The 21,033-nt window shown below is 47.1% G+C and overlaps 3 protein-coding genes across 3 annotated transcripts in view; 2 read left to right on the forward strand and 1 right to left on the reverse strand.

Moving 5' to 3' along the window:
- Positions 1 to 1,373, forward strand: part of LOC119888452 (WD repeat-containing protein 18-like) — a 7,035-nt gene extending 5,662 nt beyond the window's left edge. The window contains exon 4 of the mRNA XM_038699006.1: positions 1,217 to 1,373. Coding sequence (XP_038554934.1) covers positions 1,217 to 1,373 — 157 coding nt within the window. The remainder of the gene's footprint in view (positions 1 to 1,216) is intronic.
- Positions 1,374 to 10,602: 9,229 nt separating this feature from the next.
- Positions 10,603 to 13,561, reverse strand: LOC119888453. The gene is made up of 4 exons (XM_038699007.1): positions 13,375 to 13,561; positions 11,885 to 12,774; positions 11,367 to 11,469; positions 10,603 to 10,783 (listed from the first exon to the last, which is right to left on the reverse strand). The coding sequence occupies exons 1-4, from the start codon at positions 13,437 to 13,439 to the stop codon at positions 10,603 to 10,605; spliced, it is 1,239 nt and encodes a 412-aa protein (XP_038554935.1). The 5' UTR covers positions 13,440 to 13,561.
- A 2,991-nt stretch (positions 13,562 to 16,552) lies between these two features.
- The window catches only part of LOC119889395 (WD repeat-containing protein 18-like), a 34,965-nt gene continuing 30,484 nt past the window's right edge, over positions 16,553 to 21,033 (forward strand). Inside the window, exons 1-3 of the mRNA XM_038700323.1 lie at positions 16,553 to 16,791; positions 19,248 to 19,358; positions 20,792 to 20,925. Coding sequence (XP_038556251.1) covers positions 16,582 to 16,791; positions 19,248 to 19,358; positions 20,792 to 20,925 — 455 coding nt within the window. The 5' untranslated portion in view covers positions 16,553 to 16,581. The remainder of the gene's footprint in view (positions 16,792 to 19,247; positions 19,359 to 20,791; positions 20,926 to 21,033) is intronic.

Consider the following 21,033-nt stretch of genomic DNA (forward strand, 5'->3'; position numbering starts at 1 on the left):
GCTGTAGTTAGTAGTTAGTTGCGGTTAGTTATGCTGTAGTTAGTAAGTTGCGGTTAACTATGCTGTAGTTAGTAGTTAGTTGCAGTTAGCTATGCTGTAGTTAGTTGCGGTAAGTTATGCTGTAGTTAGTTGCGGTTAGTTATGCTGTAGTTAGTAGTTAGTTGCCGTTAGCTATGCAGTAGTTAGTTGCAGTTAGTTATGCTGTAGTTAGTAGTAGTTGCCGTTAGCTATGCTGTAGTTAGTTGCCGTTATGCAGTAGTTAGTTGCAGTTAGTTATGCTGTAGTTAGTAGTTAGTTGCCGTTGCTATGCTGTAGTTAGTTGCCGTTAGCTATGCTGTAGTTAGTTGCCGTTAGTAATGCTGTAGTTAGTAGTTAGTTGCCGTTAGTAATGCTGTAGTTAGTAGTTAGTTGCCGTTAGCTATGCAGTAGTTAGTTGCAGTTAGTAATGCTGTAGTTAGTAGTTAGTTGCCGTTAGCTATGCTGTAGTTAGTTGCCGTTAGCTATGCTGTAGTTAGTTGCGTTAGCTATGCAGTAGTTAGTTGCAGTTAGTTATGCAGTAGTAGTTGTAGTTAGTATGCTGTAGTTAGTTGCCGTTAGCTATGCGTAGTTAGTTGCAGTTAGTTATGCTGTAGTTAGTAGTAGTTGCCGTTAGCTATGCAGTAGTTAGTTGCAGTTAGTAATGCTGTAGTTAGTAGTAGTTGCAGTTAGTTATGCTGTAGTTAGTTGCGTTATATGCATAGTAGTTAGTTGCAGTTAGTATGCTGTAGTTAGTTGCCGTTAGCTATGCAGTAGTTAGTTGCAGTTAGTAATGCTGTAGTTAGTAGTAGTTGCCGTTAGCTATGCTGTAGTTAGTTGCCGTTAGCTATGCAGTAGTTAGTTGCAGTTAGTTATGCTGTAGTTAGTAGTTAGTTGCCGGTAGCTATGCTGTAGTTAGTTGCCGTTAGCTATGCAGTTAGTTGCAGTTAGTTATGCTGTAGTTAGTAGTAGTTGCCGTTAGCTATGCTGTAGTTAGTTGCCGTTAGCTATGCAGTAGTTAGTTGCAGTTAGTTATGCTGTAGTTAGTAGTAGTTGCCGGTAGCTATGCTGTAGTTAGTTGCCGTTAGCTATGCAGTAGTTAGTTGCAGTTAGTAATGCTGTAGTTAGTAGTAGTTGCCGTTAGCTATGCTGTAGTTAGTTGCACTTAGTTGACAGTTATTAACACTGTGTATTTCAACAGATCGTCGTCAGTGGTGCGCTATCGGCGTGTTGCTCGCCATCCTCTTCGTTGTCATCCTCCTCTTCTTCATCCTCTGATTGAGGCCTCTTCCTGTCAGCACAGAACTCGTCTTAATGCTGTGTCTACACGTCTACTGGACTCTACTGGACTCTACTGACCCTACAGACCTCTGCTGAGCTTATCAGGACTAGACTGGACTGGAGAAAAAAGAAAGAAAGTCAAAAGCAAAAACCAGTCCAGTAGAGTCCTGATCCTGAGCCAGCTGGACTGAAGACGTGTTGGATGATAAGACACTGGAAGTAAAGCATTCTAGGATTTGATGTTATTAAATTCTGGGTGACGCCCACCTCCATCAGAGAACCACTCCATTTATAGAATTACACACCTGAGAAGTCGGAACAATCAGCCAATCGGGCTCCTGGAAAAACTGAACCCACAGACAGCATCAGTATTTAAGTTTAACATGAAACAGCAGGTAAACTCCAGCTGGCAGCAGATCGGTCTGTCGCATTCTGGTTTTATTTAACCTGTGTCAAACAAAAATCCATCATCTTTCATCTCACTAATAAAATGAAACAAGGTCTGAAACCAGTTACTGGACTCTCCTGGACTCTGATATCACAGACAGACTTTACTGCACCACACTGTGTTCTGGTTTTCTCCTGGACCCTCCTGGACGTTCTCTTCCCTGTGAGTGGGACTGATGTGAAAATCATCGCAGAGGTTAAAGGTCAGACCGGGTGTAAATAAGTTTGACATGTTCATGTTTTAGAAAAAATTGTTTGATGTTTTCTTTAAAGGGCTGAAAAAAACATCTCAACTCCAGATTAATTCCGTTCGACTCTAGATTAATCCCTGTTCGACTCCAGATTAATCCCTGTTCGACTCCTGTTTAACTCCAGTTCAATCCTCGTTCAACTCCAGTTCAATCTCCGTTCAACTCCAGTTCAACTCCAGTTCGACTCCAGTTCAATCCCTGTTCGACTCCAGTTCGACTCCAGTTCAATCCCCGTTCAATCCCTGTTCGACTCCAGTTCAATCCCTGTTCAATCCCTGTTCGACTTCAGTTCGACTCCAGTTCAATCCCCGTTCAATCCCTGTTCAACTCCAGTTCGACTTCAGATTAATCCCCGTTCAACTCCAGTTCAACTCCAGTTGAACTCCAGTTCAACTCCAGTTGAACTCCAGTTCAATCCCCGTTCAATCCCTGTTCAACTCCAGTTCGACTCCAGTTCGACTCCAGTTCAATCCCTGTTCGACTCCAGTTTGACTCCAGTTCGACTCCAGTTCAATCCCCGTTCAATCCCTGTTCAACTCCAGTTCGACTCCAGATTAATCCCCGTTCGACTCCAGATTAATCCCCGTTCGACTCCAGATTAATCCCTGTTCGACTCCAGTTCGACTCCAGTTCAATCCCCGTTCAATCCCTGTTCAACTCCAGTTCGACTCCAGATTAATCCCCGTTCGACTCCAGATTAATCCCCGTTCGACTCCAGTTCAACCCCAGATTAATCCCTGTTTAACTCCAGTCTAATTGTACTTTATAACCACTTTAACTCCAGTTTAGTAACTTCTGTTTGACTCCTTTTAGACACTTTAACTCCACTTGAATAAAACTTTGAACTCCAGTTTTAATTTCAGGTTAAGTTTAATCCTACCTTTTTCCCCGTGTATCAATCAGAGGATACGGGTGTCACCACAGTGGTTATCAGCTTTCTGACGTTCCTCGCTGTACGGGTAATCTTCCTTCATATTCTACCGCTCTGGTTCAGCTCCGGTTCAGTACGAGGCTGGAGCTCGTTAATAAAAAAACCACATGAAATAACATAAGAACACTAAAACTTCCTGTTTCTGTTATTTTTCTGTTTACAATTTGTGTCTTTAGGCGACTGATGTTTTATCTTTTATTACTTTATTTTATTTCCTGTACGGTATTTATTCACACCACACACTTCCTGCTGCTTCAATTCACAATAAAAGCCTTTCCCCAGTGCACCTCTGGTGGGCTTTAATGTGAAGCAGCAGCAGGAAGTTAGCATGCGAGCTAACTGCCTGTTTGATAACAGGTGAGCTGTAATGGTGCTTTCAGACCAAACGCCACTTTCCTCGCGTGAGTACATTAGCTGCAAGTGTTCACACAACACGAGAAGGCAATTAGAACCCGCGAAAATTCGCTCGAGTTGGAAATTTTCAACTCCGGCCTTCACGTTGCCTTCACGACACCGGCACCGACCCTTCGCACCGCCTGACAGGAAATCGCAGCTCTATGCGTCTTTGCATTGACTTTGTATGTAGACTCCCCGCCCCGAACGCTCGCTTCGCTTTTGGTCTGAAAGCACAGTCAGACGCAGGTTCAGTCTGCAGATGGTGTTAAAATGTTTCCTGTTACTGTTTTAATAAACTAAACCTCAGTATTGATAACTGACTGAAAAACACAGAATTTCAACACTAACTCTTCAGAAGTCCATCCTGCAGGTTTCACCCTTAATGACTGTTTCTGTGTCGACTGAACATTTATTTTATGTTGAAATGAAATCCATGTTTCAACCGACATGATGATGATGAATCCACTCTGTTTGCTGACACATCAGCTCAGTGAATTCAGAAGAGAAGTTCTCTCATCGCACTTTTCCTTCCAGAACTCTGGAACATTAAAATATTTCAGCTGAGTGAACTCGTTTGAGAAGTGAAACCATTTAAACTGTATTATTAATCGTGAATTGAAAACATTGTCTATTCATTACTTTGTGTGTGTGAACGTTTTATGTCTGCTGGTGAATTTTATTTCAATGAACTGATGCAGAAAATAAAAACGGAATCTGATCTTTGACATGTTTTCTGCCTGTTTTCATGACGTTTGGATCAGCTGAGGCTCAATAACAGGCAGAGATCTGTTAGTGACTTTCACAGCTGAATAACTTCTGCTCACAGACACAAGATGTTTATATGCTGCCTAAACATATGGAGGGTTAAATATTTCTAATATTTTATTTACAGCGTATTTCGTGGTGTGTATTTTGGTCGTGCTCTCGTACGGTCCAACTGTAAGTGAAAGAAATACAAACAGCAGGTTTATATATTTCGTTCATCCCGTCAGAAGAAGATTGAACAGGAAGCTTCACTTCATCCTTTTTCTTTTATTTGTCAGAAAATATAAGCAAACATGAAAATACATATGACAGAAATACTGCAGAGGCTTCTTTAAATACTGTAAACACCAGTACTACATCGTTACTGCGTTCTCTTTATTTTACCTGCCAGCAGCTCTGCAGGGGGAGAAAAAATAAAACAAGCTTTTTAATTTCAGTCAGCAGGTCAGCCGGCTCACGTTCTTCCAGTGTCCCAGTTAGTTATGGAGTGTTGCTGTATTGAGCTCATTCCTGCCCCCTGAGTCACCTGATGTTCCTCAGCCACAGGAGGCAGCGCTGAGCTCACCTGCACCTTTAAACAAAGTAAGTTTCAGTTCGCACCACAGTTGGACACTCGCTGGCCCGCTGAGCGTACGAGAGATCTACATATGTTTTTGTGCATACACATGGCCCCTGGTCTCCGTCGACACACTGCCCGCCGCCGCTTCATCGTCTACTGCCGCCCTCTGAGTGATGACGGCGTTCCCCCTGTTGCATTAGGTGTGTTTGACTTCATGCGGTACTGACTTAAGGTGTTGCACGCTGGACTTAAAATAAGGCATGCTGGGTAGAAATTGTGTCCGACTTTTGGCCGCGCTGCAAAACGTCACCATGTCACATGACATTAAAACCTCGCGGGAGCTTTTCCACAGATGCACCATGGGGGTAAAACTGTACCCGTGCGGCTGTTGTAGCCTTTTCAAATGTTACCGAGTCATTTCGCTTGGGTTGTGACGGTCAAATATATCCAGCCGCCGTTTTACTACAAAGCACGGGAACTTCCTGTCGGCTCAGAGGCATTGCGAGGCTACTCAGTTAAATTACACTTAAGTCAGGTCGGCGAAAGTCAGCCGCAGTCATCTCGAATGCACCCGTTGACTCAGGGGCCCGGGGAGTCAGCACAAACTGGGACTGTTACATCGTGCTGCCTCACAACCAGTGTGTAGTAAATATAAAGGTGTCGCAGTTAGAAGTCAAAGCGGCGATGAGCTCTTCAAATGTGAAACGTCTAACTGTGCCTCCCTCACCTGCGCTGATCTGCCTGCGGATGGTAACAAATCAACACAGACTGTCAGCAACCACGGAACAAACAGCGATCAAGAAAAGCCCAGTGAATAAATGGATGATGGCGTCTGATCACGATGAGCTGGCCCCTGGTGCACAGGTTGCACCGTCGTACTCACGGCCCTGCTGAGGACCTCAAATCCAGAATGGCTGCAAACCTTCTTTTCTATAAGTCTCCACAGGTCCTGTTTCCACATCACACTGAGATCAGAGACTTCAGTCTGACCCCAGGTCCAGGACTAAGTGTTACGGGAGCTTCTCTATCGCTGCCCCTGAACATTCTCCCTCCATCAGCCTTTCACCAGCTCAGGTATGTCTCCTGAGGTCTCTGTAGGTCTGTGGTGTCGGTGGGGCCCTGTGACCGCGGCTCCTGACTCTGAAGCACGTCGGATCCACCGTGTGTGTGTAAAGTGCTTTTTAAATGGACATGAGCTGAGCGGCGGCTGTAGTTGCAGTCAGGCAGCGTTGTGGTCACCTTGGGGGGGTCCTCCAGTGTCGGAGCACCCGGACAGTGGCGGAGGGGTTCTGGGTCAGTAGGTGGGTCACCTGGTCCAGACTGAGACTGACCACCTTCTCCCCGTTCACCTCCAGGATCTCATCCCCAACCACCAGCAGGCCGGCGTACAACTTCTCAGTGCCGCTGTCCACCATGTCCTCCACGTACACGCCTGCAGTACACATGTTGTTACACTGTTAATACACACGGTAATGCAGTATTAGTACACGGTAATGCAGTATTAGTACACGGTAATGCAATATTAGTACACGGTAATGCAATATTATTACACGGTAATGCAATATTATTACACGGTAATGCAGTATCAGTACACCATAATGCAGTATTAATACACCATAATGCAGTATTAATACACTGTAATGCAGTATTAGTACACCGTAATGCAGTATTAGTACACGTTAATGCAGTATTAGTACACCATAATGCAGTATTAGTACATGGTAAGGCAGTATTAGTACACGGTAAGGCAGTATTAGTACACAGTAATTCGATATTAATACAGGGTAATGCAGTATTAGTACACGGTAATGCAGTATTAGTACACGGTAATGCAGTATTAGTACCATCGATGAACCACAAGAACATGCTGAGTAAACACTGAAAAGTTTCATCTCGGGCTGTTAGGTATTAGTAGTATTTGCAGTAGTATTAGTAGTATTGCAGTACCAGAGTCAGCTCGTCCTCCCCCTCTAATGATCAGTAGTAGTGTTAGTAGTATTTGCAGTAGTGTTGTAGTATTTGCAGTAGTATTAGTAGTATTGCAGTACCAGTCAGCTCGTCCTCTCCCTCTAATGATCAGTAGTAGTATTAGTAGTATTTGCAGTAGTGTTAGTAGTATTTGCAGTAGTGTTAGTAGTATTGCAGTAGTATTAGTAGTATTGCAGTACCAGAGTCAGCTCGTCCTCTCCCTCTAATGATCAGTAGTAGTGTTAGTAGTATTTGCAGTAGTATTAGTAGTATTGCAGTACCAGAGTCAGCTCGTCCTCTCCCTCTAATGATCAGTAGTAGTGTTAGTAGTATTTGCAGTAGTATTAGTAGTATTGCAGTACCAGAGTCAGCTCGTCCTCTCCCTCTAATGATCAGTAGTAGTGTTAGTAGTATTTGCAGTAGTATTAGTAGTATTGCAGTACCAGAGTCAGCTCGTCCTCTCCCTCTAATGATCAGTAGTAGTGTTAGTAGTATTTGCAGTAGTATTAGTAGTATTGCAGTACCAGAGTCAGCTCGTCCTCTCCCTCTAATGATCAGTAGTAGTGTTAGTAGTATTTGCAGTAGTATTAGTAGTATTGCAGTACCAGAGTCAGCTCGTCCTCTCCCTCTAATGATCAGTAGTAGTGTTAGTAGTATTTGCAGTAGTATTAGTAGTATTGCAGTACCAGAGTCAGCTCGTCCTCTCCCTCTAATGATCAGTAGTAGTGTTAGTAGTATTTGCAGTAGTATTAGTAGTATTGCAGTACCAGAGTCAGCTCGTCCTCTCCCTCTAATGATCAGTAGTAGTGTTAGTAGTATTTGCAGTAGTATTAGTATATGCAGTACCAGAGTCAGCTCGTCCTCTCCCCCTGCTGATGATGAATCCGTACATTTGGCTCTTCGGTCGACTGAGTTCCAACAACAACGTTCCGTCAGAACAAACCTGAAGAACCCGACCGACAGAACGAACTGAACTGGGACGGCCGACGTCCTCGATACTGAGACACCTCTGCAGGAACCTGAGAGACAGACAGGGAGAGACAGGATCAGTAGTACTAGTCAGTACAATGTTAGTGTAAGTAGTAAACGCCTCCATGGACTTCAGGTCAAACTAAAGGTGCAAGCGGGGCGTCGCACTTGTAGCGTGTCGGGGTGTGAGGCGGCTACGTTGCAGATTCTGGAGCTCTGCCGGTGCAGCTGTGAATTTGCTCCGCGCTTCAGGCGCTGCACAAAGGGGTTAAACATCATGTCCTGTGGCGCTTCCAAGCACTTGGCGCTACGACTACAAATGAATATTGGCATGTGTGATGTGTTCGGGGCGGGACAGTTATCAAGCACGTAAAGACTTGTGCAGATGTGAGCATGTACACTGAAGTTATGACCACTTCCTGTGTAATGGCGAAGAGTTTAACTTCGCCGCCACGCCACTGCCAAGCCGTTAACCAAAAATTCACAAGTTTTACAGCATGGCCTCATCAATGTGTTAAGGGTTTCCTGGGACAGTTGACAGCGACCTGCTAGGAGTCATACTTTACAACATAAAATGTGTCATTTCCCAGCAGGTGGCGCTCTGACTTTGAGTGAATATTGGCGTGTGGATGTGTTCAGGGGGGACTTTTATAGTGTATTCCAAATTTGGAGCAGATGTGAGCATGTAGACTGAAGTTACAATAACTTCCTGTTTTATGGTAAATCATCAATTTTGGACGCCACGCCACAGGCACGCTGTTCCACGAAAACGCACTGTTCGCTTTTAATCATGGGACCTCGCACGTTTGGTGTTCAGGCCTTAAATTATTCAGGGTCTCCTCGGCCTTTGAGCCGAAGAGTGGAAACCGTGAATTCATAGAATCTGTCGTTGACAGAAACATGGAGTCTAAATGTTCAGCAGCAGCAGCTGTGTGGAGGTTCAGACAGAGTCGAGCTGTGATGTTAATTATTACAGACTAAAATCAGAAACTGGTGTGTTACTGGTCAGCAGCTGGTCTGTAGTCAGCAGAGCGGTCCTTCTTCTTCTGCTCCGACCCAAAAGAATGACCTGATGGTGACTTCCTCAACTGCAAGAAGGGCGACCCCTGCTGGACAGACAGGAAACACACAGGTCAAAGAAGAAGGAGGGCGACCCCTGCTGGACAGACAGGAAACACACAGGTCAAAGAAGAAGGAGGGCGACCCCTGCTGGACAGACAGGAAACACACAGGTCAAAGAAGAAGGAGGGCGACCCCTGCTGGACAGACGGGAAACACACAGGTCAAAGAAGAAGGAGGGCGACCCCTGCTGGACAGACGGGAAAGACAAAGGTCAAAGAAGAAGGAGGGCGACCCCTGCTGGACAGACGGGAAACACACAGGTCAAAGAAGAAGGAGGGCGACCCCTGCTGGACAGACGGGAAACACACAGGTCAAAGAAGAAGGAGGGCGACCCCTGCTGGACAGACAGGAAACACACAGGTCAAAGAAGAAGGAGGGCGACCCCTGCTGGACAGACAGGAAACACACAGGTCAAAGAAGAAGGAGGGCGACCCCTGTTGGACAGACGGGAAAGACAAAGGTCAAAGAAGAAGGAGGGCGACCCCTGCTGGACAGACGGGAAACACACAGGTCAAAGAAGAAGGAGGGCGACCCCTGCTGGACAGACGGGAAACACACAGGTCAAAGAAGAAGGAGGGCGACCCCTGCTGGACAGACAGGAAAGACACAGGTCAAAGAAGAAGGAGGGCGACCCCTGCTGGACAGACAGGAAAGACACAGGTCAAAGAAGAAGAAAGGCGACCTCTGCTGGACAGACAGGAAAGACACAGGTCAAAGAAGAAGGAGGGCGACCCCTGCTGGACAGACAGGAAAGACACAGGTCAAAGAAGAAGGAGGGCGACCCCTGCTGGACAGACGGGAAACACACAGGTCAAAGAAGAAGGAGGGCGACCCCTGCTGGACAGACGGGAAACACACAGGTCAAAGAAGAAGGAGGGCGACCCCTGCTGGACAGACAGGAAACACACAGGTCAAAGAAGAAGGAGGGCGACCCCTGCTGGACAGACAGGAAAGACAAAGGTCAAAGAAGAAGGAGGGCGACCCCTGCTGGACAGACGGGAAACACACAGGTCAAAGAAGAAGGAGGGCGACCCCTGCTGGACAGACGGGAAACACACAGGTCAAAGAAGAAGGAGGGCGACCCCTGCTGGACAGACAGGAAACACACAGGTCAAAGAAGAAGGAGGGCGACCCCTGCTGGACAGACAGGAAAGACACAGGTCAAAGAAGAAGGAGGGCGACCCCTGCTGGACAGACGGGAAACACACAGGTCAAAGAAGAAGGAGGGCGACCCCTGCTGGACAGACGGGAAACACACAGGTCAAAGAAGAAGGAGGGCGACCCCTGCTGGACAGACGGGAAACACACAGGTCAAAGAAGAAGGAGGGCGACCCCTGCTGGACAGACGGGAAACACACAGGTCAAAGAAGAAGGAGGGCGACCCCTGCTGGACAGACGGGAAACACACAGGTCAAAGAAGAAGGAGGGCGACCCCTGCTGGACAGACGGGAAACACACAGGTGAAAGAAGAAGGAGGGCGACCCCTGCTGGACAGACGGGAAACACACAGGTGAAAGAAGAAGGAGGGCGACCCCTGCTGGACAGACGGGAAACACACAGGTGAAAGAAGAAGGAGGGCGACCCCTGCTGGACAGACGGGAAAGACACAGGTCAAAGAAGAAGGAGGACGACCCCTGCTGGACAGACAGGAAACACACAGGTCAAAGAAGAAGGAGGACGACCCCTGCTGGACAGACAGGAAAGACAAAGGTCAAAGAAGAAGAAGGGCGACCCCTGCTGGACAGACAGGAAAGACAAAGGTCAAAGAAGAAGAAGGGCGACCCCTGCTGGACAGACAGGAAACACACAGGTAATGTCAAAAACTCAGGCAGGCGATTATAAAAATATAGTAATGAATCTCCTCACCACACTGAGCGACTGAACAGAGGGTGTTTTCTTCAGGAGGCCAGAGGACTTCTTGGGACAAGAGGGGGGGGATCAGAGTGGGCGGAGCCAGATGATGAGGAGCGGGGTCGTGAACTTAGGCGGTCGAGGCTGCCGGTTCGAGTCCTGCTCAGTCTGACGGTGGAGAGAAGACGTCGCAGAGAAAGACGAGAGGAATCGTCTCTGCTTATGAAGCTGAAGGAAACGGAGATGATTAAATCAGAACTCATTCTGACTATCAGTGTGCATCAGGTGTATAAAGTTAATAAAGTTTGTTTGTCAGTCACATTCATTACATGTATGTATTATTTTTTATCAATAGATGCACATAAACAAGAATCTTGTTTATCCAGGTAAATCCAGGATTTTCATGTTTCATGAGTTACCCAAGCAAAGCGCTGCGCTGCTTGTTGGTCAGAAATGTTCGATCCTGGTCTGTGATGAAACAGTTTGCAACCGTTCAGGAATGTTAATGTGGCACAGAAAGCAGTTCACACACTGGAATAACTTGTGAAATCACGTGTGTTCTCTGTTCTCTAAACTGGCTCCCTGTTGCTCTTCATCCAGTCCAACCAACTCCTGTGCTGGTCTTTGGGGCTTCCTGCCGCAGAGCCCTGGTCTGATCGGGCCCTGGTCTCCACCCACTCCCTGAGCGTGGCGCTCCTCTGCCTCTGGACATTTGTTTAGTTTGACTCATCAGTCTACGTGCAAAGTGTTTAGTGTTGGAATAAGACGTCCAGCAGGTGGCGTTACACACACAGTTTGGGTTTAAACTCACTGTTCAGGAAGTGACGTGTCCTCACTGTCAAGGTCGGCTGTCATTGGCTGTCTGACCTGTCCATCGCTGTTGCTGTCTGTGGTGGGAGGGGCTTGGCTCTCGGCTGTAAACCAATCACAGGTAGAGATGTAAGTGTGTTTACAGATATGTGTCATGTAACCTGAAATACCGAACACAGGAAGTGTTAGTGAGGTCAGCTGACGCACACTCAGTAAAGTTTTTCAGTACTTGTTGTCATGACGACAGTTTGCCTGGATGACGTGCATTTAACATGTGTTTATTACACTTCAGACCGAGTCTGATGAAACAAACAGGACTGAAAAGAGAAGCCCTCCTCTGCAGCTCTGAGGTGAAGAAGAAGGATCCACACAGGTGAGGTGGACGTCGGGCAGCAACAGACTTTACACTGTGGCTCCTCCCCTGCTCGCCGACTCTACTACGCCCCCCATCAGCACTCTGTGAGGTAGCACCTGCAGACTGGAGCCCTGCTTTATCTGACTGTGGGTCAATGTCCTCACCTGTAGTCTTTGAGCTCCTTCCTGAGGAGGACGAGGACGAGGAGGAGGGGCTCTTCATCCTGAGATCCAGACCTCCATCCTTCACACAGGGGCTCCTCTCCTTCAGCTCTGGCCCCGATCGTAGCTCTCTGTGGGGCTTGGCTGCTGCAGGTCTCCCTCGCTCCTCCTGGTTCTGGTTCTGCCCTGATTTTGTGCAGTTGAGCCTGACGCTCTGTGACATCATCAGTGATGTCACATGAGGAGAAGATGAGGAGGAGGAGGGCTGAGCTGGCGTGGTTGTTTGGTCAGGGGCGTAGGGGTTCATTGGCAGGTCTGTGGTAGGCGTGGCCTTAAGCAGGGTCACCTGGTTTCCATTAAGTTCCACCTGATTGGGCCCCATCATCACCTGGCCAGCGCCGCTCCCTCCCCCGCTGGTCTCACCAGGTCTGACACAGCCAATGTAGGTCTCTCTGATTGGCTCAGTCCTGTACAGTCTCCGCCCCCTATTTTCAGGTACATGTGGGTGTAAACGGAGGTTCAGGTTGACTCCACCTCCTAAAACTGTCCCACATAAGTCACACTGCCCCCCTGCCGGCGTCCGTCCTCTCTGCTGTCTGTCAGCAACATGCCCCGCCTCCGCCCTGGCCTTGACGTACAGGTTCAGGTCTGGTTTGGAGACCAGGACACCTGTCCCTCGCTGACCCCCCCGTCTCCTCTGCCGCTCCAGGTAACGGGACTCCGCCTCCGTCTCTGTCTCATCCTCAAATCGCAGACGGCGAGTTGGAGACGCTACAGGGGGCCGTCGCCTCGCCTCGCCGACAGCTGATTCACTGCTGGACAAGTCACTCAGGTGTCCTGAGGCCACGCCCTCCGACCTCACCTGGGCAACAGGATGCAGCCTGACCCCCGACCTGTGAACAGACCACAGTTAGAGGGCGCCAGTTCAGCAGGACTGGGATCAGTTCAGTGTGAAGGACTTACTGAGGCGTGCAGTCATCACGAAGCATCAGGTGCAGGAAGATATGACAGGCTGTTATTGGCTCTACTTGTGCAGCTAAAACTGTGCAGGGGCGAACTAATTTAATGAGGCTCGTAGAGTGTGACAACACATGACGGAGCGCGACGGAAATCACAGGCTCCGCCGGGAAGGAGAACATTTACAGCAACAAACTCTACAAGAAACCGAAGAACCTCCAGCTCTCCAACACACATTTTAAACATCAGGAGAACCAATAAAACACGGAGACAATGAACGTCTCGCCGAACATTCAACATCAGGGAGAAGAGAGTGTGCAGGCTACTGTGTGTACTGCGCATACGGTGTGGTACTCACTGCGTGTACTGCGTGGTACTCACTGTGTATACTGTGTGTACTGTGTATACGGTGTGGTACTCACTGTGTGTACTGTGTGTACTGTGTATACGGTGTGGTACTCACTGTGTGTACTGTGTGTACTGTGTATACGGTGTGGTACTCACTGTGTGTACTGCGTATACGGTGTGGTACTCACTGTGTGTGTGTGTCGGGGGTCAGCAGGTTGTGGTCGGCTCTCAGAGGAACGCAGCGACGCTTCATGCGACCTCCGTCCTCACACTGCTGCTGCCTCGGCAACCGAGCTGACACAAAGAGGTTGAACACACACACACACAGGGTGGGGGAGGGGAGAGGATGACATCAGCAGCTCTGATTGGTCGGTGGAACAGAAGAAGGAGGATTAAACTGAGCAGCTCGTCAGGACTCATTAACCTGACGAGACCACAGACTGTTTACATCAGCACTCACTGTGTATTGTGTGTGTATTGTGTGTGTACTGTGTTTGTATTATGTGTGTACTGTGTTTGTATTATATGTGTACTGTGTGTGTATCATGTGTGTATTGTGTGTCCATTTGTTTTATTTATTTTTTATTTTGTTGTTGTCTTGTTTTTTCGACAGGGACAAATGACAGAAAGTTTACAAAGTAGATGCTGTGTGTTCAGGTTTCTTTGACACGTGTGTGTCCCTGGTGAGGCTTTTAAAGTGTTGAGTTTAAATATATATATATATATATATATATATATATATATATATATATTAAAATACAAACAATTAAATCCAGTACATGCACTAAGATACAGTTCAGACTGAGATAAAACAGAGACCAGAAACAACAACACAAAATAAGAGGTGTGTGTATGTGTGCTTGTGTGACCGTGCATACTCACACATGAACGCCCAAAATGTGCATGTATTTTTATGTTTATGTGGTTTGTATCCTGTACAGTCAGCGTTCACAGACGCGTTTCTGTATTTGTGTTAAAAACCTTTAGTTCTGTCAATGTTTTCATTTCAGGTGGTTCTACTATGTTCCACTCTCATTATTTGTCTGTGTGTGTTGTGTATAGTGTGTACTGTGTGTGTGTACTACTACTGCGTGTACTGAACTGAACACTTTTATTCCCTGGATGTTAATTTATGAGACATGAAGCTGCTTCAGCAGAGCTGCTGACATCTGATGTGAATTTGCAGTTTGACATTTACTCTCCACCTTCGTCTCTACTGTTAAAATCTACTGAGACTCCTGACTCTGCTGAGCTGCAGCAGCCCCCTGACTCTGCTGAGCTGCAGCAGCCCACTGACTCTGCTGAGCTTCAGCAGCCCCCTGACTCTGCTGAGCTGCAGCAGCCCCTTGACTTTGTTGAGCTGCAGCATCCCACTGACTTTGTTGAGCTGCAGCATCCCACTGACTCTACTGAGCTGCAGCAGCCCCTTGACTTTGTTGAGCTGCAGCATCCCACTGACTCTACTGAGCTGCAGCAGCCCCTTGACTTTGTTGAGCTGCAGCATCCCACTGACTCTACTGAGCTGCAGCAGCCCCTTGACTTTGTTGAGCTGCAGCATCCCACTGACTTTGTTGAGCTGCAGCATCCCACTGACTCTACTGAGCTGCAGCAGCCCCTTGACTTTGTTGAGCTGCAGCAGCCCAGTGACTCTGCTGAGCTGTAGCAGCCCCTTGACTTTGTTGAGCTGCAGCAGCCCACTGACTCTGCTAAGCTGCAGCAGCCCCTTGACTTTGTTGTACTGCAGCAGTCCCTTGACTTTGTTGAGCTGCTGCAACCTTTCTGACTCTGTTGAGCTGCAGCAGCGCACTGACTCTGTTAAGCTGCAGCAGCCCCTTGAACTTGTACTGAACTGAACACTTTTATTCCCTGGATGTTAATTTATGAGACATGAAGCTGCTTCAGCAGAGCTGCTGATATCTGATGTGAATTTGCAGTTTGACATTTACTCTCCACCTTCATCTCTACTGTTAAAATCTACTGAGACTCCTGACTCTGCTGAGCTGCAGCAGCCCACTGACTGTTTAGCTGCAGCAGCGCACTGACTCTGCTGAGCTTCAGCAGCTTCAGCAGCCCCCTGACTCTGCTGAGCTGAAGCAGCCCCTGAGCTGCAGCAGCCCCTTGACTTTGTTGAGCTGCAGCAGCCCACTGACTCTACTGAGCTGCAGCAGCACCTTGACTTTGTTGAGCTGCAGCAGCCCACTGATTCTGCTGAGCTGCAGCAGCCCACTGACTGTTTAGCTGCAGCAGCGCACTGACTCTGCTGAGCTTCAGCAGCTTCAGCAGCCCCCTGACTCTGCTGAGCTGAAGCAGCCCCTGAGCTGCAGCAGCCCCTTGACTTTGTTGAGCTGCAGCAGCCCACTGACTCTACTGAGCTGTAGCAGCACCTTGACTTTGTTGAGCTGCAGCAGCCCACTGACTCTGCTGAGCTGCAGCCCCTTGACTTTGTTGTACTGCAGCAGTCCCTTGATTTTGTTGAGCTGCAGCAACGCACTGACTCTGTTAAGCTGCAGCAGCCCCTTGACTCTACTGAGCTTGACTTTGTTGAGCTGCTGCAACCTTTCTGACTCTGAGCTGCAGCAGCGCACTGACTGTTTAGCTGCAGTAGCCCACTGACTCTGCTGAGCGGCAGCAGCCCATTGACTGTTTAGCTGCAGCAGCGCACTGACTTTGTTTAGCTGCAGCAGCGCACTGACTCTGTTAAGCCGCTGCAGCCCCTTGACTTTGTTGTACTGCAGCAGCCCCTTGACTTTGTTGAGCTGCTGCAGCCCCTGCTGCTCTGGCTGCCTGTTTCTTTTAGGGTTAATTTTCTGATCACTTTTAGGGCCAGACATTAGCTGGCACCTTCATACATCTCTGAGCTTTTATCCCTCTGTGAGCCGGGATGCAGACTGAGATCCTCTGGTGGGGCACAGATAACTATTCCAAGGTCTAGGCTATAAAGCAAAAGGGACAGAGCCTCTGCTGTCAGTACCCCTACAGTCTGGATTAGACTACCACAGGAGGTCAGGCTCACAGTCTGTTCCTGGTTTATCTTCCGTGTGTGATGTCTAAATTATTATTGTTGGTTATTTGTATATTGGCTTGTTTATGTTTTAAACAACGTTATGACCTTTATGTTTTTTTATATCGACTTTTGTATGTTTTTATATTGATTATTATAAACCAGTGTGTGAGTCCTCTATTAGTATTTTTAGCTCTTATTTGATCGACTTAATAAATAAAACTATTATTATTATATATCAGATAACTCCTAAATATACTATTCTGTTATTTCCCTCGTCGTGTGCATTATGATGATGTTCCTCTCCTACAACTCCCACAATGCACCTGGTCCCGGAAATGATGGAGCACCCCGCTGGTTCCCCGCGTGTGTAGTGTGTTGTGGTGGAGCCAACATGGCGGCTCCTCTGGAAGTGATAGTGAGCAGCGACTCCGGGTCTCAGCTCTGGAACAGCACCGTGTTCGACCTGCACAGCGGCTCCAGCCTGCTGTCTTACCGGGGAGGGAACAGCGCGGCCCGGACACTGACCGTCCTCAGCGGGCAGTACCTGCTGTCCGCCCAGGTGGCCAAGAACTTCATCAACGTGTGGGAAATCCAGAGGAAGGTACGGGCCGTGCATCTCAACACACCTGGAGACTCACGAACACAGCAGAACACACCTGCTGCGTGTCACCTGCGGGGAACAGGTGGCGGGAAATGCCCGGAGTCACTCCTGAACACAGACAGACAAAACCTCACCAATCTCATGTAAAGAAATCAGTCATTTTTAGCACGACGCTCGCCTTCAAACACAAATACACCTGTAAGACAACAGGCAAGAAGCAGTACCGACCAGTCGGGTCTGTTGGTCAGTTCGGCGTTTAAAGCATCCACCAAATTTAATTTAACTTTAGTTAAAAGATGATGGTCTGCTGTAATAAACTCTGCTCAGCTCGCTGCATCCCTCCATTGTGCGTTTTGGTTCAAGAAGGACGTGAGAACAGATGGAACCGTAGCAAAGGTTTAATGAAGAATAAATAATGTGTATTAACGTGGTTTTTAATTACGCCGAATTTCAAATCAGCCAGTTTTTATTATATTACCTAACACCTCGTATCTGATTTATAGTAATATTAGGTGGCCGATAATCAAAGACAATATCAGTAGATTTTTGAATGAAGGTGCAGCTCATGTTTTCTCCCTGCATCACAACACTCTGTATTTCTCTGTTTTTTGTAGAAAGTAGGACTGTGTGCATCCAGTATATTAAACGGGCTTTAGTGTGTTATAAAAATCACTGACTCAGGATTGTTATATTTTACATCATTTCATAAATTAAAAATGTAATTATACCATTACTCTACATCTGTATGTGGACTGCTGAAGTTCACCACCTGTTCACATCTCTGTTTACTTACACAATTTAAAAGAAACTAAGGTCGTTATAGTAGATAAAATAGTAGTACACAGATTTGGAATGATCTAATAATAATAGTCCTAAACTTTGAGGACGTGCTGTTTAAAGTCACAGCAAAGAAAGCTGCTGCTGGAGAAACGGCGTTAACACAACGTCTGCAGGATTAACATGAAGAAGGCCTAGTAATGAAAACACCTTCCTGTCTGCAGCTGGACAGATTAAATTAGACTTTCTACATGTTTATGCTTGTTGAACGAGTCTATTGGAATTTTACTCGTGAAACTTGTGTTTCAGAGACTCTCAGTAACCCGTTTATAAGCGATTACTCTAAAGACTAATTAATTGATGCTTTTTTAATAATCAAAATAACAATTGTGCAAATCACTCATCTCATTAATATTTCAGTGGTGTAGTTATAAGATAAGAAGAGTACTGATTCAGCTAGGGGTCCAGGGTTGGGGGTCCAGGGTTGGGGGTCCAGGGTTGGGGGTCCAGGGTTGGGGTTGGTTCAGGGTGCCAACTGTATTGCAGGTGTTGTGCAGCTGATATTGAGCGTGTGAATGCAGAACATTACTGTTTAGGGGAGAGCCGGGACAAATGAACCGCGATTATACCAGTCTGACCTGCCAAACCACCTCAGCACATCCAGAACACAGTACTTACAAGAACCGCGAAAAGCCAGGTGGACACGTCACACGTTCACAGAGTTGTACGGAAAAGACTGACGAGTTGCGTTTACTGTTTCATGTGCCGTGGTCATGATCACATGACAGACAGAAATGAAATGTCAAAGTTTAGAAGCTAGTGAAGTTTTAAAGTCAGGAGTCACGGAGCCATTCTACAAATTAGCACTTCATTTTTCTATTAAAATATTTATTTTGTTGAAAAAAAGATGAACTAATCATATTGGTTGAAAAAGATAATAGTTTTGAATGTTCCAGCTGTGAAGTTTCCTCTGTTTGGCATCAAGTGTTTGTCCCATTCTGACCATAAAGAAAAGTTTAACCACATAATTAACCATCTGGTTTCTTCAGTTTTCACTCAAAAATCAGCCTTTAAACTTAAAAGAAATAATGATTTGACATTTATCCTGATAATTATTGATATCGAATGATATGAAATGTTTTTATCGTGATGACATTTTGGGCCACATCGCCCCGATTCGCCCAGCTGTAATCGTATTGTTGTGTTTCTTCTGCAAAACAATGCGCACCTTTGGTTTAAAGTCAAATCAAACTGAAGTCTCATTCGGGCGTGTTCAGCATAATTTCACAAGATAGCAGCTGGTACTGACAGAAGAAGGCTGATCCAGCCTCTGTTTGACAAGCTTAGGTTGCTGCTTCAGGCCGTAGATACAGGACGCCAACACGCAGGACAAACCGCATTTTAAATGATTCACTGGAATTTCATTCACTTGTTTTAGGGTTTTGTTTTTACTGTAACTGTGGTCTTTTCACGTTGAGGATTTGCCTGTTCTTGTTTGTGAGTCATGACTGTTGATAGTTTTGTGTTGACTGCTGACAAAACGAGATCCTTGAACGCACACGTGAGCTGTTGATCGCAACAACAGTATTTCTGTAACGTTTTCTTTTTATCTGAAAAGTGTTTGTTCCGGCTCGCCTCTGCTGTTTCTGTTGTCATGTGACTTCCTGTTTGTTGTCCAGGATCAGCTGCAGCAGAAGATCGTGTGTCCAGGTGTGGTCACCTGTCTGACCGCCTCACCTAACGGGCTCTTCCTCACTGCCGCCATCGCTGAGGCCATTTATCTGTGGGAGGTGAGTCAGGCCACGCCCCTCTTCTCCTTGTGCGAGTGGACAGGGTTATAACGGCGTTAATAAAGTAACTGTATTCCGTTACAGTGCAGATAACAGGTTTGGAAAAACACGGGCGGTACTTGAACTGCTGTTTGGGACAAACACAAAGTTAGTGAGGTGTCGTTGATCGGCGTGCAGCCGGTAGTTGAATGTGTTTACGCCCCCTCTCCGTCATGCAGACTCTGTGCAGACTGATTCCAGCTCTCGCTGTGTGAACACGGCGGCGGGACCGGAAGGCCAGTCTGACCGCTGGGAACACAGTGTCACCCGGGGCTGAGGCAGCTCATCAGACTGTGTTCGCTCCTGCTCATGTCGTGTTCAGGCAGCTGAGCACAGTTTTGTTGCCCGCTCGCTTGGCGCCATTCCCCGCCGGGTCCCCCTGGCCTGAAAACCTCCAGTGCTCGAGTAAAAGTGTAAACTTAAACAAACACTCCCAGTGCTGCAGAGTGAGCTGAGCTAACTAGATAACGGCAGCTAGTTAGCAGCAGCAACATTTAGCTAAAGCTCTCTGTCCATCAGGGAACTCGGTAAATCACGTAAAGATGAGGCAGAGCAGCCGGAAAACATCTGACCGAAAAGCAGTAAATATTTTCCATCAAATACGATCAAGTTTCAGCAAAATCAGTGAATAAAGTTGAGCTTTTGTTCAATAATCAGGGGACCCGGTCCCTCAGCAGCGTCATAAAAACACTAAAGCAGCCCCCAGTGCAGAATATTCACTCTGCAATATCATCAAGAACATCGCTGGTCAGTGATGAGCCAGATCCTGGCGGACCGGCCCCGTCATCTCACACAACATTCAAACTTTCATTTCATGCGAATGGCAGATTTTATAATTAAAAATCCACTGAGCAGAAAACACGTCTTCCGTACTCTCTTGTCTCTATTTGCGGATTTGGTATTGAAGTAATCCAAAAGTAATCAGATTACATTACTTTTATTTAGTGGTACTTGGATTACGTTACTGATCACATTTTTAAACAAGTAATTAGTAATTGTACATTTTTAAAGTAACCCTCCCTGTGTGTGGAGGAGGAGGAGGAGGTGCGACGGCTCCTCGTTAGCTGCTTCATACGGCTGTGGCTCAGGAGACAGAGCGGGTTGCTCGTTAATCAGAAGGCCGGAGGTTCAATCCCCGGCTGCATGTCCAAGTGTCCTCGGGCAACATACTGAACCCCGAATTGCCCCTGGTGGCCGTTCCGCCAGTGAATGAATGTGTGTGAATGCTGTAGTGTAAAAGCGCTATGAGTGGTCGAAAAGACTAGAAAGGTGCTTTACAGAGCATTTACATACCCAGTCTGTGACGTCTCCTTGATGTGGCCTGCCAGTTGGATGGGTCCGATGTATGTCTTTCTCCTCCTCTGTGATTAACGCCTGTTCTCTGATTTGCTCAGGTGTCGACAGGTAAGCTGCTGTGTGTCCTCAGTCGTCATTATCAGGATGTCACCTGTCTGAAGTTCACAGATGACAGCAGCCATTTTGTCTCTGGAGGAAAAGACAACATGGCTCTGGTGTGGAGCCTGTCCAGGTAACACACGCCGAACACACGCCGAACTCAAACCTGAATACCGATCACGGCCGAATGCCCTGTTGTGAACGCAAGCGCACTGCGTTTTCCTGCCTTTTTAACACGGCT

The sequence above is a fragment of the Micropterus salmoides genome, unplaced genomic scaffold (genome assembly GCF_014851395.1).
Source record: "Micropterus salmoides isolate LMB-PRFRI ecotype aquatic unplaced genomic scaffold, ASM1485139v1 Ms_hic_scaffold_5, whole genome shotgun sequence".
NCBI classification, from domain to species: domain Eukaryota; kingdom Metazoa; phylum Chordata; class Actinopteri; order Centrarchiformes; family Centrarchidae; genus Micropterus; species Micropterus salmoides.